This window comes from Drosophila biarmipes, unplaced genomic scaffold (assembly GCF_025231255.1).
Source record: "Drosophila biarmipes strain raj3 unplaced genomic scaffold, RU_DBia_V1.1 ptg000015l, whole genome shotgun sequence".
NCBI classification, from domain to species: Eukaryota; Metazoa; Arthropoda; class Insecta; order Diptera; family Drosophilidae; genus Drosophila; species Drosophila biarmipes.
The window spans coordinates 1,087,093-1,105,396 of NW_026114533.1; the positions used below are offsets into that span (position 1 = coordinate 1,087,093).

Sequence of the window (18,304 nt, forward strand, 5' to 3'; positions counted from 1 at the left end):
TATAACTAGTGCTTTTATCTTCTAGATCTGCGTCCAGACCCATATCGACCTTTTCTGTATACATTGGTGAAGGTGTTGCCCCTTCTTCTTCTATCTTTTCCGTCTCCTTTTTCTCTATTTCTACATCTTCCTCTATATTCGTCTGTGAAAAGAATTCGTTATAGGAATTACTTTCATCGGAAGACCTTCGTAAAATTATATTTCGATTAGATTTGAGGTCTTTATCATTAGTTGTAAAGTATAAATCGTCCAACTCTTTCTCATTATCATCGTATTTTGTATATTTATTCAATTTACGTTTTACTTTTATACTTTCTTTTACATTATATGTCTTTTGTTTTTTATTTTTCTTAACAAGTTTATGTAAGGGTTCGGTAATGAGTTTAAAAGTTTCCTCCAATTGTAAATTTGTCTGAATTGATGATGAGATCATTGAATTTTCGCTTCAATGCGAACATAGCTTTGGTTAACTGAGACAAAATAATCATCGTAGTATATTTTACAAACTTTATAGGGAAACAATTTAAATTTTTTCGAAATTCATGTAGTCACTCCTCAGTTTCTAAACAAATACTGTTAAGGAAACGCCATTATATATAATATTTATATACCATTTCTCAAGAAAAAAGATTCAATATATTTTTTTCATTACATTACAAAAAAATGCATTTATTGTTTTATTCTTAAAATCTCATATTTTTAATGAATATTGGCTTATTTTTAAATATAAATTGTCATTACTTTTATGAATATTAAATTTTCCATTATCCATCTGATTGATGATTTCATCCTGAAGAGAGGTGTACCTTTCCGGCATGTAGAGGATTTGTTCCTCCAACTCGAAAGCAATAGATTTTCCAACCTTTGTTGTTTTGCGCACCGCCTTGAGGATCGGGAATCTTAAATTTTTAGGCATCCTTGTCTTCGATATCAGCGTCTTTTTATTAAAGTTATTGAATTCTTTGATTACAATGTTCGTCTGGTTTTCCTGGTTCATATGTAGCTGTTCTGTAGCTATTCTGTAGCTGTACTGTAGCTGTACTGTAGCTGTACTGTAGCTGTACTGTAGCTGTACTGTAGCTGTACTGTAGCTGTACTGTAGCTGTATGTAACTGTACTGTAGCTGTACTGTAGCTGTACTGTAGCTGTACTGTAGCTGTACTGTAGCTGTACTGTAGCTGTACTGTAGCTGTACTGTAGCTGTACTGTAGCTGTACTGTAGCTGTACTGTAGCTGTACTGTAGCTGTACTGTAGCTGTACTGTAGCTGTACTGTAGCTGTACTGTAGCTGTACTGTAGCTGTACTGTAGCTGTACTGTAGCTGTACTGTAGCTGTACTGTAGCTGTACTGTAGCTGTACTGTAGCTGTACTGTAGCTGTACTGTAGCTGTACTGTAGCTGTACTGTAGCTGTACTGTAGCTGTACTGTAGCTGTACTGTAGCTGTACTGTAGCTGTACTGTAGCTGTACTGTAGCTGTACTGTAGCTGTACTGTAGCTGTACTGTAGCTGTACTGTAGCTGTACTGTAGCTGTACTGTAGCTGTACTGTAGCTGTACTGTAGCTGTACTGTAGCTATTCTGTAGCTGTACTGTAGCTGTACTGTAGCTGTACTGTAGCTGTACTGTAGCTGTACCGTAGCTGTTCTGTAGCTGTACTGTAGCTGTACTGTAGCTATTCTGTAGCTGTACTGTAGCTGTTCTGTAGCTGTTCTGTAGCTGTTCTGTAGCTGTTCTGTAGCTGTTCTGTAGCTGTTCTGTAGCTGTACTGTAGCTGTACTGTAGCTGTTCTGTAGCTGTACTGTAGCTGTACTGTAGCTGTACTGTAGCTGTACTGTAGCTGTTCTGTAGCTGTACTGTAGCTGTACTGTAGCTGTACTGTAGCTGTACTGTAGCTCTACTGTAGCTATACTGTAGCTGTACTGTAGCTGTTCTGTAGCTGTACTGTAGCTGTACTGTAGCTGTTCTGTAGCTGTACTGTAGCTGTACTGTAGCTGTACTGTAGCTGTACGGTATCTGTTTATTTGTAAACTTTTACCAGCTGTTGTAGTCTATTGTTAAGAATAATCAAAGTTCTTGTTCACTAGATGACGATCGATGTGAAGTAAAGACTTAGACTATGAATTTCAACCATAGAGAGCTCACACGTACACGTACCCACACATTGATTTTCAACCCCCCAAATGTAAATTAACCAACCAAATATACCTGTTATGGCTCCACATCTTCTACGAAGCTGTACGTAGCTGTACGGTATCTGTTTATTTGTAAACTTTTACCAGCTGTTGTAGTCTATTGTTAAGAATAATCAAAGTTCTTGTTCACTAGATGACGATCGATGTGAAGTAAAGACTTAGACTGTGAATTTCAATATCTTGACCTCTATCCAATATCTTGACCTCTATCGTAATTATATTGTATTCTAGAACCCAAGTATTGCACAACTTTTCTATGTGGCTAAAGATTTCCAAAGCTATCGAAGTAGTGTATATTATTTTTATTTTTATTATATGCAACCCAATGTGTACCACTGATTGTGATTTATCTAGGTTTACTACCACTCATAAATACTACTGCTACTTTAATTGCACTCATAATGTCTAATGGTTTTTGTTTTTTAATGTCTTACTTGCAGCATTAATAACAGTCGAAAGGTCTGTTTTCTTCATTGTATTCTTCTTTATCGTTTTTCTCTCTTCTTTTCCGTTTTATTCAATCCCATCCCAAATTTTTTTTTTTTTAACAAAGTATGCTTTTTACCAAGAGTGCTGTCCTTGACACGCGATGAGGCTTTGTCAATCACAATAAAATCGGCTCTATATCGTTCACTTAATGCCTTGTTTTTAGAATATGCAATATCGTGCTCTTTGCACACTTCATCCAATGAGTTTATTCCATGATCACCGCATTGAAAACGTTTCTGTAACTTTGCACCCAGTCCACAAAAATTATATACCGGAATATGGGCTTCAAACGGTAATGAATTTATTAGCTTATCGACAAGACCACCACCGTGTTTACAATTAAAAATACGACTGAAGCGATTATAAAAACATTTACCCCTTTTATTTATATTTATTCATCGATGATTTCTCATTGAATAAAGTACATTAGATTAAAAGTTTCGTTAACGATGAAAACGAGAAAAATCTACCGACACGACATAGTGTCCTCTTACCGAATACAATAAGAGCTCGGACCTTTCAATTGTGGTAAATCTAATATTATGCTAAGTTTAATAGAAAGTCCCACTGGACTAAAATTCGAAAATTATTAGAATTATTAGAAAAGATTCATCGAATGGACCTACAACTGATGATGTTACCACATTTTTAAAAATAATTGTATGGCTTATACAAAAAGGGATGAAATTAAGTACGAAATAAATGGATGTGAAATTGATAGAACACGATTTGTTGGCATGTCTACCACCCTAAAAAAATTAAATATATCTGGATAATCTTCAAAGTCAAAATCTATTAAATTCTGGATGGAGCAGTGGAGACAAAATTTCTACGGGACCCCACTTCAACTTTTCTGTACCAGTAAAAAATTTGTTGGGATTTGTTGAGGATTATAAATAGGTTATGTTAAATTGTAAACAGGAACTAATGTTGATGCTAACTAAGAATCTTGGCGATGTGTTTGAACAAACCAGAAATGAAGAAACTTTTAAACTGGAAATGACGAAAACAACGTGGAAAATCACCCATGTAATTCCGAGTGAATTGCAAAAAAGATTAAGATGTACGATATTATTAAAAGTGATGTAAGCCTACCTAACCCAAAATTGAGGCATGGCAGCCAACACAGCTGGAATGTGAAATTGTCAGCTAACCACGAAAAAACATGATTTTGCTTTAATTGGATTTACACTAAATGCAGAACTTATCACAAACAATTTGTCAATCTTGAAAGTTCACTTGAATTCTGATTCATATCCATATGATAATCTGAATGTCGATTTTAGTAAAAATCAGTATGCCCACCTTTATGAAATGTATATAAGATTTCAATCTAGTTACTATAATCGAGATTCACTACCATTTTTGACCCCAAATGAATTTAAGTTGAAGGCCCCCATTGTTGTGGTTGATGTTTCATTTCAAAACGAATCAGTGAAAACTGGTCCTATTGATGTGAGAATTTCAATAGAACTCAGGACACCAAGTCATGAAAATACCCAAGCTTTTTGTCTCCTTATACATGATCGTTTAGTTGAATATAACCCATTAAAAGGACTAGTACAACGAGTTGTTTAAAGAAAAGAAAATGAAGGAAGAAACGGTTTTGCTTGATGTTCAAGGTTTCTTTGGTAATATTAAAAAAAATTATTCTAAAGTAAATTGGAATTGTATTCAAAAAAGATCCTAGCTTGAATAATAGTTTTTTAATAGAACCACCATATGATTTAAAAACTGCAATTTGGTTAGCCAATAAACATCACAAAATCTTTTGGAACGATGGAGAAAATAGTTTTCCACAAACTCGAAGATTTTTGAGGACAATTACAAACGGAAAACTGGTTGGATTTGTAAGGGTACTTAAAAGAAGCGATTTCTAGAGAATTTTTTTGGGAATCGTCAGCTTGTCAATATCGAGGAAGTGGGCTGTCCCTCATTAAATAGGTTTAAAGGAAACCGGTTTCCATATTGTCAAACACATCTTAAGGGTGGGGCTTGTGCTCTAAACAATGCATACAATATTTTGACATTTTTCAGAGTAGCATCAAAACAAGAAAATAATTTTATATACATAATTTTAAAGTTGAGGCTAGACATGTAAGAAGCTACAAGAAAACAATATTGATAAAATGAAATTTCATGAGGAAATTGACCAATTCATTGAGCAATTTAAAGGACAGATAATCGGTCAGCACATTCAATACCTTCTAAAAACAATAAATTTGTTTATGAATCAACTTGGAAATGATCTGAAAACTACAAACTATGGTGAACACTTTAAATTTTGTAACCCTCATTTAACATCGGCATGGTGGCATGCGTCTTCTAACCAACTCGCCAGAACGGAGTCAGAAAATTAATTTCAATGTATAACTAATCATGTTCGCAATACCAAAATAATTGAATAAATGTATTATTATGCTAGACAATAAACTAGTGACTTTTTATTTCGAGTTTAAGTTTCAGGTATACTTGTGCGTTTTACCCTTTTGGAACGTGTCAGAGATAGGTAGTCAGTGAGCGTGCCCCTTGCACTTGTGTGCGGCATAAGGTCTTTGGCGCGTGTCCTTTTTTGCGGGCTAGTGATCTTCTCAATGAGCGTGCCCCTCGGACTTGTGCGTGTGTCCCTTTTATTGCGGTCAGGTAATAGACAAGGGAGAGAATCTTTAACAATTTACCAGTAAATCGTTCTGAGGCGGAGACGAAAAAAAAATATTTCCCACATCTGAGAACCATTAACTTGTGAGATTTATATTATTGGGGCTCTTTTGATTTCTTAACTTGTCTTGCAATCATAGAAAACATTATTCCCAAACCTGATAGGTCATGTTTCTCTGAGATAACAACCTTTGGATACTTTGGGTGTGCGACCTTTCTCAAGTGCATAGCAACACCTGGGATAATGAGGTAAAAGGGTACATAATAACGACCTTCGGATACTATAGGTGTGCGACCTTTTTTACGTGCACCTTTCTCACGTGACAATTAATTGCTTATAAAGACGAGGAGGGTACATGATCACTATTATCACATGGGGATGTGCTGGCGAAGGGGGGGAATAGTATACTGTTCATGGACATGATCGTGACATATTTATGACCTCGAAACCAACGGGGGCCATAAATATGTAAATTGTCCAAGAACCCGCGTTTCCTATCTACTGACGGACGGACAGACTGACGAACAGACGGACGGACAGACGAACGGACAGACGGTCGGCCAGACGGACAGACAGACGGACCTGGCTAGATCGACTCGTTTAGTGACGCAAATCAAAAATATATATACTCTATGGGGTCGGAAACGTCTCCTTCACTGCGTTGCAAAGTTCTGTCTGAAATCATTATACCCTCTGCAAGAGTATACATATGCTGTGAAAAAAAGAATAAAATCATTTTTTTGTATATCACTGAAGTCAGCAACCATAATTTAAAATTTCACATGGTGTTACTAAAGTTGATTATTTCTTATAACTGCAAGGGTATACAAATTTCGGCTTGCCGAAGCTAGCTTCCTTTCTTGTTTTAAAACAAATTGAGTACTGAATGAGCGCTTGGAGATGAGCACTTTGTGTCATTCGGTGCTTAGTCAATGCTGTATAGTACTGTAGGGTACAAACAGCTCCATTCTTCTGTAAGAATGTGAAGTCTGGGGTAAAAACAAATAGCAGGTCCACAAAGAACTCGTGCCTTACGTATAATAGGCGCATATGACACGGTGCGACAGCACTCGGCTTGGCTTGGGTAATCGCGACAGACCTTCTTGCTAAAGAAAGGAAAAGAGCCTTTCGAAAAGCTGAAGAAACATCTAAACACTCGTCTTAGCATGCAATAGACCTGCTCGCTAAAAAACGGAAGAGCCTCTACGACCTCCGAAAAGCTGGAGAAGCATCTAGACAATCTATTTGAACTTAAAAAGAGAAACCCTCTCTATCCGGTAAGGAAGATGGGAGAAGAAGACCTATTTCCACCAGATAACGGCGCCCTTAGCGTCGTATTATTAAAAACGTCTAACTTGAAGCTTATGTCATCTCAATTGAATCTTCCAAATCAGTATTTTTTAAGAATTTGAAACAACGTCATGACTTGGCATAAATACAATTGCAATAATAAATCCTTAGGCTATTGGAGAAATACCAAGGAAAAACGCTATAGTCGAGTGCGTCGACTATCAGATATCCGTTTTATATAATATTGAGCAAAATTTTTTTCGGTAATTTCGCGGTTGACGCCCGTAATCTAGATTATTACCAAAAATTTTCTACGGCCGCTCTAACGGACACAAGCTTCACCCGGCAATATCGAGTGCGGCGAAGGGAAAAGTCGTGCCGGCGCTTAGAGAGGGCAGAGTGCGCGGCTAACAGAATTTTTCTAATTTGTTACCCCTCTTTCTCTTCAATACTCCCAATATCAATTTTAATAATCTAATTCCGATTAAGTTAATGTATACTTTAAATTGCGGAAAAACAATGGTATAGCAAAAGATTCAAGGGGGATTCTGACCTGCAATCCATCGAAATGGAAAAGAATATTGTCTTCCCGCCTGATACGATTTTTAAAGAGTATATAAATTTGAAATTACATTTACAAAAAGTTATATTATTTCGATTGTCAGTAAATATGCAAAATATAAATATTGTAAAATTAGAAAAATAAATAAATTCTTACCGGTCTTTTAAGTTTTTTAAGGTCTCATTTTTGTTTATATTTGAATCGGATAGCTTGAGTACCAGATGCTTACGAAGATTTTTATGAAACTTTTTACAGTTTTCAGACGATGATGTATTTATTTTATAAATAGCCATCAAAATATTTTTTTCTAAGTGAAGTCGTTCCTTGTTGTATGTTTCGAATACTCTTACTTGGTCAAGTTTTTTATGCAAACTTGTATAATTTTCCATTAACGGAATCCTCAAATTTTCATATTTTTCCTTAAACTCAGAATTGCCCTTTGCAAACCCTGTGACTTTACGGACAAGATCTTTTATCTTGTTATCAACCTTTATTGCCTGGAGTATGAGTTCCGCATGGCTTTTAAGGCCGCACTCGTTCATATCTACAATATAAATAAGCTTACTTTCAGGTTATTTTAATGCACTTTTCATAGTTTTACCAGCATTTAAAATTATAAAGAGCCAAGCAGTTGCAACTTTCATCTTCTTTTTCTGTAATATAGTCTTGAATAACTGTAATTGAAGCTTAGGGTGGAACATAAATTATTCTTTTAATTCATTCGTTTCAGACAAATTTTATACCCGTTACTCGTAGAGTAAAAGAGTATACTAGATTCGTCAGAAAGTATGTAACAGGTAGAACGAAACGTTTCCAACCTCATAAAGTATATATATTCTTAATCAGGATTACTAGCCGAGTCGATCTAGCTATGTCCGTCTGTCCGCTGTCCGTATGAACGCTGAGATCTTGGAAACTATAAAAGGTAGAACAGCTAAACATGGCATGCATCTGGGCTTCCTTCGCAGCGTAAGTTTATTTCAGTGGGGTACCACGCCCACAATCCGCAAAAATCGGTAGCGCCTACAGCTTTTATGATAGAAACAAAATTTTAACTGAAATGTATTTCTCATCAGTAGCTATCGACTGACTTACAAAAAATATACCACGCCCTCTCTAGCGCCCCAAAACCACACAAACCTGGGGTGGCCACAGTTTTCATGCAAGAACAATTTTTTTTGCTTAAATGTATTTGTCTTAATGATACCTATGACTAACCTTAAAAAAATGGTCCACTCCTACTTTAACCCCCACAAACGGTTAAAATGCTTAAATCTGTCTGCCGCCCACATAACATCTACTGAAAAAGCCGATAGGCAAAATATCGCTTTGATTCAATCGAGTAAAGCGTTCTTCCTTGTTACATCTCCAAAGCCCTAACATTTTATTAATGTAGTCGTATTTAGGCCAAGCCATTTCAAATTGTAAAAAATACTTATTCGAAAGATTCAATTGAGATGACATAAGGTGCAAATCATTCGTTTTCACTAATACAACGCTATGGGCTGACGCTATGGGCTTGGTGGTGTGGTAGTGTGATTCATTTTAAACAAGAAAAGGAAGATACCTATGGCAAGCCGAGGCTTGTATACCCTTGCAGTTATAAGAAATAATAAACGTTAGTAACACCATGTGAAATTTTTATGGATTTTCAATGTTTCTCTGACCGCTTCTTTGACAGCTATATTTTAGAGTCGTTCGATTTTTATTAATTTTAATTAAAAATTCTTAAAAATATAAAATAATTTTACCAAAATTATAAGATATTAAGTAAAATATGAAAAGAGATTAACTTCGGCAAGCCGAAGTTTGTATACCCTTGCAGTTATAAGAAATAATCAAATTTAGTAACACCATGTGAAACTTTTAAGGATTGTTGCTGCTGTCAGTAATATCACAAAAAAAAATTATTTCATTATTTTTTTAAACCATTTTTTTTTTATTTCTCTATGTTATGATTTTCATTAAATTGAATTCAAAATTCTTAATAATATAACAAATTATATTCCCGATATTATAAGATAATTAAAGAACTAATTAAAAAATGTTATTTCCAAGCTTAAAAGGTTATATGTAAAACAAGAAAAGAAGTAAACTTCAGCAAGCCGAAGTTTGTATACCCTTGCAGTTATAAGAAATCATCAACTTTAATTTAATAATTAATTAAATTAATTAATTAAATTAATTTTTTAGGATTGTTGCTGATTTCAATGATTTAAAAAAAAATACTTCATCTATATCTTTTTTTCAGACCATTTTTTTGACTTCTATATGTTAGAGAAATCCGATTTTTATTAAATTGATTTCGAAATTCTTAATAATATAAAATATATGTTCCCAATATTATAAGATAATATTTTATTTTATTTTATTTTATTTTACCATAAATTTTCCGATCGTTTCTATGACAGCTATATGATATAGTCGTCCGATTTTGATAAAATTTATTTCGAAATTCAGAACTAATTAAAAAATGTTATTTCCAAGCGTAGGATAAAATACACGTATATGAAAATACACAGTAGATATAATTTTTTCTCATTATTTTAGCTCTTATTTTACAATCGTTCCTATGGCAGCTATATGATATAGTCGTCCGTTTTGGTAAAATTTAATTCGAAATTCAAAACCAATAAAATATGTTATTTCCAACCGTATGAGGTTATACGAGTATGTTAAAAAACACCAAAGATATATTTATACCCTTTGCTCCTAAAGTAAAATGGGTATTCCAGATTCCTAGATTCTAGAAGGAACCGTTTCCGACCTCATAAGGTATATAAATTCTTGATCAGAATCACTAGCCGAGTCGATCTAGCCATGTCCGTCTCTGCGTCTGTCCGTATAAACGCTGAGATCTCAGAAACTATAAAAGCTAGAACCGTAGGACTCTGTATGCAGTTTCTTGGGGTTCCTGCGCAGCGGACTAGTTCTTTTATTCTTGAGTTGGCAGGACTGTCGATGACATCTGGCGGTAATTTAATGTCAATGTCAGTATCAGTACTTTATTTAGGCTTGTGTTAACCAAACAATTAAGAGTACATTTGTCGATTTTTACAGTGTTTGATTTAATTGAGCAGAGAAATGCCATCAAATTTTGTTTGCAGAATGAAATTTCGGCTGCGGAAACGTTGAGGATGTTGTGGAAGGCCTTTGGTGATTCTACCATGTCTCAAAAAAATGTTTATTAGTGGTACAAAGACTTCAAAGAGGGTCGGGGACGTGTTAATGATTTGGAGCGCTCCGGACAACCATTGACTTCAACAGATGACCAACACGTCAACACCAACACGTCAATGAAGTGAAGGAATAAGTGCACAAATATCGTCGGTTCACTGTTAGAGACCTTACTGATATGATTGGAATATCAGAAAGATCTGTGAAAACTATTTTGAAAAATCATTTGTGCCTACGAAAAGTCAAATCTCGTTTGGTACCTAATACGCTTATATATCCGATTTTGACAAAATTGAATTCCAAATTCAGACTAATTAAAATTTTTATTTCCAGGCTTAAAAGGTTATGTGTCAATAAGCACCAAAGCTATAATTTGTTTCATATTATTTTCCCACCAATTTTCCGATCGTTCCTATGACAGCTATCTGATATAGTCGCCCGATTTTGATAAAATATAATTCGAAATTCAGAACTAATTAAAAAATGTTATTTCCAAGTTTAAAAGGTTATATGTTAAAAAACACCTAAGATATAATTTTTCCATATTTTCCGACTAATTTTCCAAGCGTTTCGATGGCAGCTATATGATATAGTCGTCCGATTTTAATAAAACTTATTTCGATTTAATTAAAACATGTTATTTCCAAGCGTAGAAGGTTATATGTTAAAAACACCGAAGATATAATTTTGTTATATTGTTTTACCATTCCGATCGATCCTATGGCAGCTATATGATAAAGCCGTCCGATTTAAGTAAAATTAAATTTGAATTTCAAAACCAATTAAAAAATGACATTTCCAAGCGTAGGAGGTTATATGTTTAAAAAAAACCCAAAGATTTAATTTGTTTCATATTATTTTACCACTAATTTTCCGATCGTTCCTATGTCAGCTATATGATAAGTCGTCCAATTTTGATAAACTTCGAAATTGAAAATTAATTAAAAAATGTTATGTCCAAGCGTAGGAGGTTATATGTTATAAACACCAAATATATAATGATTTTAAATTTTTTCCCGATAGTTCCTATGGGAGCTATAAGATATAGTTGTCCTATCCGGCTGGTTCCGACTTATATACTACCTGCAATAGAAGGAAGACTTTTAATAAAGTTTCAGCCCGATAGCTTTAAAACTGAGACACTAGTTTGCGTAGATACGGACTGACAGACCGACAGACGGACATAGCTAGATCGAATCGTCTAGTAATGCTGATCATGAATATATATACTTTATGGGGTCGAAAATGTTTCCTTCACTGCATTGCAAACATCTCACTGAAATCATTATACCCTCTGGAAGGGTATAAAAATATAATGATATTTTGAAATTTGAAAATTTTTTACTTGTGCTTGAATCAAGTTAAAGTGGCGATATTTACATTGATTATATATCTGAGTATATTTGAAATCACTCTGCTGTAAATCCGTAAAAACAAAAACAAATGAGCTTATCCCTTTTTTATCACCATATCACATGTATGTACCCACACCTAATGGTCAATTTTATCCTTTGTTCATATTGTAGGTTAATAATTGCTTACCATACCATAATCCCGGAGTCAAAAAAGGAAAAAACTGCGAAACATAAAGAATTGCTAAAATATTAATATATATATTATTTAGTAATATATTAGTATAAATAATATAATATTAAATAACATATTAATATATATATATATATATATATATTAATAACGGGGAAGGTATTTCCTTCTTTGTACACACCAAATTTATGAACCCACACCTAAATGTGTGTGACTTTCACTTGTAAGCCCAGAGTCAGAGTAAAGGAAGTAAAGTCTTGATTAACTATACAAAGATAGTTCCTTGAGAATTCTTGAATTATTTTACAGGTAAAGCAATTAATTTAATGAACATCTTTCAGTCGTTTTCTTAAATATAAATGTATATATAATATATATAATAATAATAATCAATAATTGACCTCCCCCTTTCCCGCCACCAGCACCAGTAAACAGAATAGATAAGCTCCAGTATCCTATATTTAAAATATATCCCTCCTTCTCCATCATTGAAACTGATTTAACTCCTACTTTGACTCCTAGCCACACCCACCACAGTAACAATTCGAATTTTCAAGTCCAGCTACCTGAAAATTCCATTCAATATAAATTTCCATTTTCTCTTTTAAGCAATGTACACAATTTGAAAACTGGTTCTGACCTACATCTGTAATGAATTCAATTATTTATAGGCGGGTTTACAGGTGGTTTAAAATTGTACATATATTTAACCAGTATCTTCTGAGAATGTCCATAAAAAAGTGCACGTGCAAATTAAGTTTCTCACTTGTGATTTAATTAAAAAAATTTATTTTTATTTATTAATCACTTAATCTCTACTACAATTTTTTAATAGGTCGAACTTAGTTAATTCACTGCTCGTTTACTTTTCCTCGATTTGCACTACTGCTCGATTCGGATCTCAAAAACGGACTGACTGATCTCTAGTTCAATGATCAATAATCAAACCTCGGCTTAAGAGAATCTATCCCCAAAAATTGATAAAGAGAATAGCTCAAGAGAGTCGGAAAATAGCATGATGCAATTTGCCAATTAAATTTGAAGTCCAATCTTGGCCGGAAATTGGTGTTTACATTAGCGGAGTTTTAGGGACCGCTTTGGCGATCTTTTTGTTTACGTTAACGGACTCGGGGCTCGCTTTGGGGATCTTTTGCTTACGTTAGCGGACTGGATGTTTACAGCATCAGTTTGATTTGGGCTGCGTGCAATTGATCTGCGTGGGAATGATTCGGAGGCCTGGTTGAAAGAAATAGCTGACCACGGATTTATCTCGGGTCTGTCTAAGTTTTTTGGAAATTGGCTCTCGGCTCAAAATTGTTTATTAACTGGGTAAGAGCCCCTAAATGATGTGTCATATAACTTGCATACCCACGAACTCGAGTATCCCCCCTACCATCGAGTCTTTGTGTGTGTGGGTCTGCTTGTGCCTGGCTGCTTGCGCGTATGTTGCGCAAATGTTGCCCCAACCAAAGTGTAAATAATTTTGTCTTCCTTTTCCCTCTAATAACTATTCGACTGCGGTCTTGTTGTGCTTCATATATTTGAGAACCAATCGGATTGGTTCTAGGAGTACAACATGCCTGTATGCACTCCTGTATGCACATGCCTGTATGACAACCTGTTAAGTGAACATTCTAGACTATAAAAATGACACCCCTCAAATTGCTTAAGATCAGTTCTTTAAATGCCTCAGTATCTTACTATTGAGTTTGTTGATACCATTAATGAGGTTGAGATTGATCACCTCGAAATACTAAAGACGCAGGATTCGGATGTCGAGATTATTGAAAACTCGGATCAGGAGGTTGTGGATGCTTCTTAAACGGAAGATTCGGTTGATCGTCTCCTACGAAGGGTATTTCAACCTGCTGCAGCTTCTACCCAAGAGAAGGACCCGGAATTGTCTTCCCTTGCGTGGAGCCGGTTTCCAATGGCGACTGCTACGCAGGCTGCTCTGGAGTCCCTGATCCTTAACGATGAAAGCCAGGATCTCTTTCAGTGTGGACAGGAAATTAAATTGGACGAACCTATCCCTACGGAAATGTTTCCAGCCGACGACCACATCTTCGAGGCGTTTCAAGTAGTAAAGGATTTTGGTTCTGAACACAACTCGAAATAAAACTTCGCCATTCCGATGTTGGAATAAATAAACATTTTCTATAAAAAGATTGTCTTATTTAGCATCATAGCTACCTTGTTTCTACATTATGTACACTAACTTTATTTTAACGCTATTGACATATTTACGCAGATATAAAATGAGATAGATATACTGGTATCTCTTTCTTTGTTTTAACATTATGTACACTAACTTTATTTTAACGCTATTGACATATTTACATAGATATAAAATAAGATAAATATACTGGTATCTCTTTCTTTTTACACTCTCAGATGTTACGAGGATTGAATGACTTATACCTATATATTAATATAATAATTTAGATCAGTATAAAAGACCATGTCATTTTGAGTAAATGAATTAGTATACGACGGTTAGGTACTACGAGATAACAAATCTAATTTCACGTTTCTTAAGAATGGTACGAGTATATACTCAACCAAAAAACAAAAAAAAATTATCAACTAATTCAGTTGAATTTTATAGGACTTCTTAGAGACCCTTATTGAATCGAAGCCTGTGATTGGCTATATAAAAATTGAAAATCTATGTACTGGATTTGAGTATAAGATCACTGGATGTAAACTGAAAACGACACCGTATGGATTGAAAATAGCTCTGTATCTAACTGATAAGGACGAGAAATGTGTTTGGATATTTCTACCTAAGATTTATGTAAACAAATTTTCTACAAAGACACCTTAACTAATTGAAACTAATTGAGAATGGAATTATTCTCAAATCAGTCAAAAAATAAGTTATTTAAAAAAAATTTACGCTCTAGAAATCGAATTATTTTTAATGCAATTATTTTTTGAAAGCTGCTCTGGAGGATTTAGTAGAAAAAGAGTTGATATATTCAAAGTTTGGATAGAACTACAAACTTTGCCCCATCTGGACCAGATACATGCCAGTGTCATATGCTGCCGGAAAGACGAAGCCCTTGGTCTTATGATTAAATATTATAAGTTGAACAAACCAAAACTATAAATAAAATAAATTAATTTTACTTAATAATCAGTTTCCATTTTTTAAAATGGTTCTTAAACATTTGTAGTATTAATTTATCATTGTACAAAAAGTCGTTTTTCTTGAAATTTTTAAAAAACAGTGTTTTCTTTTTACTTTTAAAAAGACCATACAGCAGGCAATAATGACCGCAAGTATTAGAAAAATATCCTTGTAGTTGTTGTTTATTATAAAAATATTTATAGGCGTTAGATTTTAAAAATGTTACAAATTATTTTTTCTAGGGATATTATCCATATGAATCGAAAAATTCTGCTGACCTGCGACTATCAGAATATAATGCAATCCAATGAGTTCCTTTCTGATCTGAAGTAGCGGTGTTCGCAATTATTAAAGCGGGATACTTTAAAATAGATTTTGGTAACTGGTCCGAAGGAAAGACTCCTTTAAAAATAAATCGTTTTTTTTTTTTGATGCTTAGAAAGCAAATGTTGAATTTGTAAAGTATTCAATTTAAAAAAGCGTTCGAATGTTTCTATGTTTATCAATATCAAGCATGGAATCGTATTCACAGTATACTGTGAAAAATTCTGCTAGCCTTCGACTATAAAAATAGAATGCAATCCAATGAGTTCCTTTCGGATCTGAAGTATCGGTGTTCACAATTATTAAAGCGGGATACTTTAAAATAGATTTTGGTAACTGGTCCGAAGGAAAGACTCCTTTAAAAATAGATTTTTTTTTTTAATGCTTAGAAAGCAAATTTTGAATTTGTAAAGTATTTATTTTAAAAAAGCGTTCGAATATTTCTATGTTTATCAATATCAAGAATGGAATCGTGTTCACAGTATACTAAACAAGTAAGTGCTTCAGTAAGTGATTGCGAAAATCTTCCTTCCTTGCGAGATCAAATTTGAATTACATTTGAATTTGATTGATCAGCAGTTAAGTCAAAGGGTAATATAAAACTGTTTGTATCAAACATTTCCTATGTAATTTGCAGTCCACGATCGTAATGTTTTATTCCACATGGTCTAAATAGCATATTATAACCTCTGGAGCTTTAAACCTTTTCCGGGTTAGAGAAATCAAATTCTAAAGACTGGAAGGAACTTGAACTCCATTAACCAATAGATTAAAGCGTTGAATTTTGAAATGTTCAAAGTTAAACGGGTCTAAGGTCCGGTTTTCTGAGTATAAACGGTTTTTAACCATACAAAAAGACAGAAAATTTGGTAGCTGACCAATAACTGCGTTATCTATTGATAGTGTATTGTTGCCCGGATAAATTGAAAAAGATTTGACTTCGCTTTTGCTAAATGGGTATAGAGCATTTTTTCATATGTTGATAATACACCGAATCATACCTTACATGAGTTTGGCATTAATGTTCCACCTTGGTATAAAATGACAGTGACACCACATAACCTAATTTATTTACCAACCAACTGTGATGAAATAAGTACACTATCAATACGCCTTGTTGACCAACACGGTGATTTGGTGAATTTACGTGGTGAAAACGTTTCGATTCAGATGCACATTCGGCTGATAGAATGATTATTTATAATAAAAGACGTAGCCTTACTCCTCAGTCAACCATTACTAATTGTAAAGCTATAGAAAGAAGACCATCAGTAAAAAGAAACTCACTCACTTTGAAAAATAAATTATTCTTAAAGTCGTAAGGATTGAAGCTTCGAGTATAATATAAGAAGTGAAAAGAACAGCAATGAACAACATTTTAAATGTTCGAGAAAAGGTTTACTCAGATAGGAGTATTTCGAAGAAAGAGTTTCATACTTATTTATAAGTATTTATTTATAAGTATTAAATAATCAAACATTTAAACCAATCGCTGAAATTCAAATTACTATCCAAAATCAAGACTTGTAGTGCTTCCTCACGAAAGTTATCTTAATTTTCAAGGAATTATTAGAAATGATTCATCGAATGGACCTACAACTGATAATGTTACCACTTTTTTAAAAATAATTGTATGGCTTATCCAAAAAGGATGAAATTAAGTACGAAATAAATGGATGTGAAATTGATAGAACACGATTTGTTGGCATGACTACCACCCTAAAAAATTAAATATATCTGGATAATCTTCAAAGTCAAAATCTATTTAATTCTGGATGGAGCAGTGGAGACAAAATTTCTACGGGACCCCACTTCAACTTTTCTGTACCAGTAAAAAATTTGTTGGGATCTGTTGAGGATTATAAATAGGTTATGTTAAATTGTAAACAGGAACTAATGTTGATGCTAACTTAGAATCTTGGCGATGTGTTTGAACAAACCAGAAATGAACAAACTTTTAAACTGGAAATCACCCATGTAATTCCGAGTGATTTTGCAAAAATTAAGATGTACGATATTATTAAAAGTGATGTAAGCCTACCAATCGCATTCCGGAGTTGGGATTCATATGTTAACCCAAAATTGAGGCATGGCAGCCAACACAGCTGGAATGTAAAATTGTCAGCTAACCGCGAAAAAACATGATTTGCTTTAATTGGATTTACACTAAATGCAGAACTTATCACAAACAATTTTTCAATCTTGAAAGTTCACTTGAATTCTGATTCATATCCATATGATAATCTGAATGTCGATTTTAGTAAAAATCAGTATGCCCATATGCCCTTTATGAAATGTATACAAGATTTCAATCTAGTTACTATAATCGAGATTCACTTCCATTTTTGACCCCAAATGAATTTAAGTTGAAGGCCCCCATTGTTGTGGTTGATGTTTCATTTCAAAACGAATCAGTGAAAACTGGTCCTATTGATGTGAGAATTTCAATAGAACTCAGGACACCAAGTCATGAAAATACCCAAGCTTTTTGTCTCCTTATACATGATCGTTTAGTTGAATATAACCCATTAAAAGGACTAGTACAACGAGTTGTTTAAAGAAAAGAAAATGAAGGAAGAAACGGTTTTGCTTGATGTTCAAGGTTTCTTTGGTAATATTAAAAAAAATTATTCTAAAGTAAATTGGAATTGTATTCAAAAAAGATCCTAGCTTGAATAATAGTTTTTTAATAGAACCACCATGTGATTTTAAAACTGCAATTTAGTTAACCAATAAACATCACAAAATCTTTTGGAACGATGGAGAAAATAGTTTTCCACAAACTCGAAGATTTTTGAGGACAATTACAAACGGAAAACTGGTTGGATTTGTAAGGGTACTTAAAAGAAGCGATTTCTAGAGAATTTTTTTTGGGAATCGTCAGCTTGTCAATATCGAGGAAGTGGGCTGTCCCTCATTAAATAGGTTTAAA

At 33.9% G+C, this 18,304-nt stretch overlaps 1 protein-coding gene across 2 annotated transcripts in view; it reads right to left on the bottom strand.

Moving 5' to 3' along the window:
• LOC122818569 (uncharacterized) overlaps positions 1 to 18,304 on the bottom strand; it is a 244,941-nt gene that overhangs the window by 223,064 nt on the left and 3,573 nt on the right. Inside the window, exons 1-2 of one of the 2 annotated variants that reach the window (XM_050890122.1) lie at positions 7,795 to 7,867; positions 7,350 to 7,737 (exon numbers count right to left, since the gene is read on the bottom strand). In XM_050890122.1, the coding sequence (XP_050746079.1) occupies positions 7,350 to 7,737; positions 7,795 to 7,837 (431 nt within the window). In that variant the 5' untranslated portion in view covers positions 7,838 to 7,867. Of the gene's footprint in view, positions 1 to 7,349; positions 7,738 to 7,794; positions 7,868 to 18,304 lie in introns of those variants that run through there. The other variant, XM_050890123.1, reaches the window with a different exon arrangement.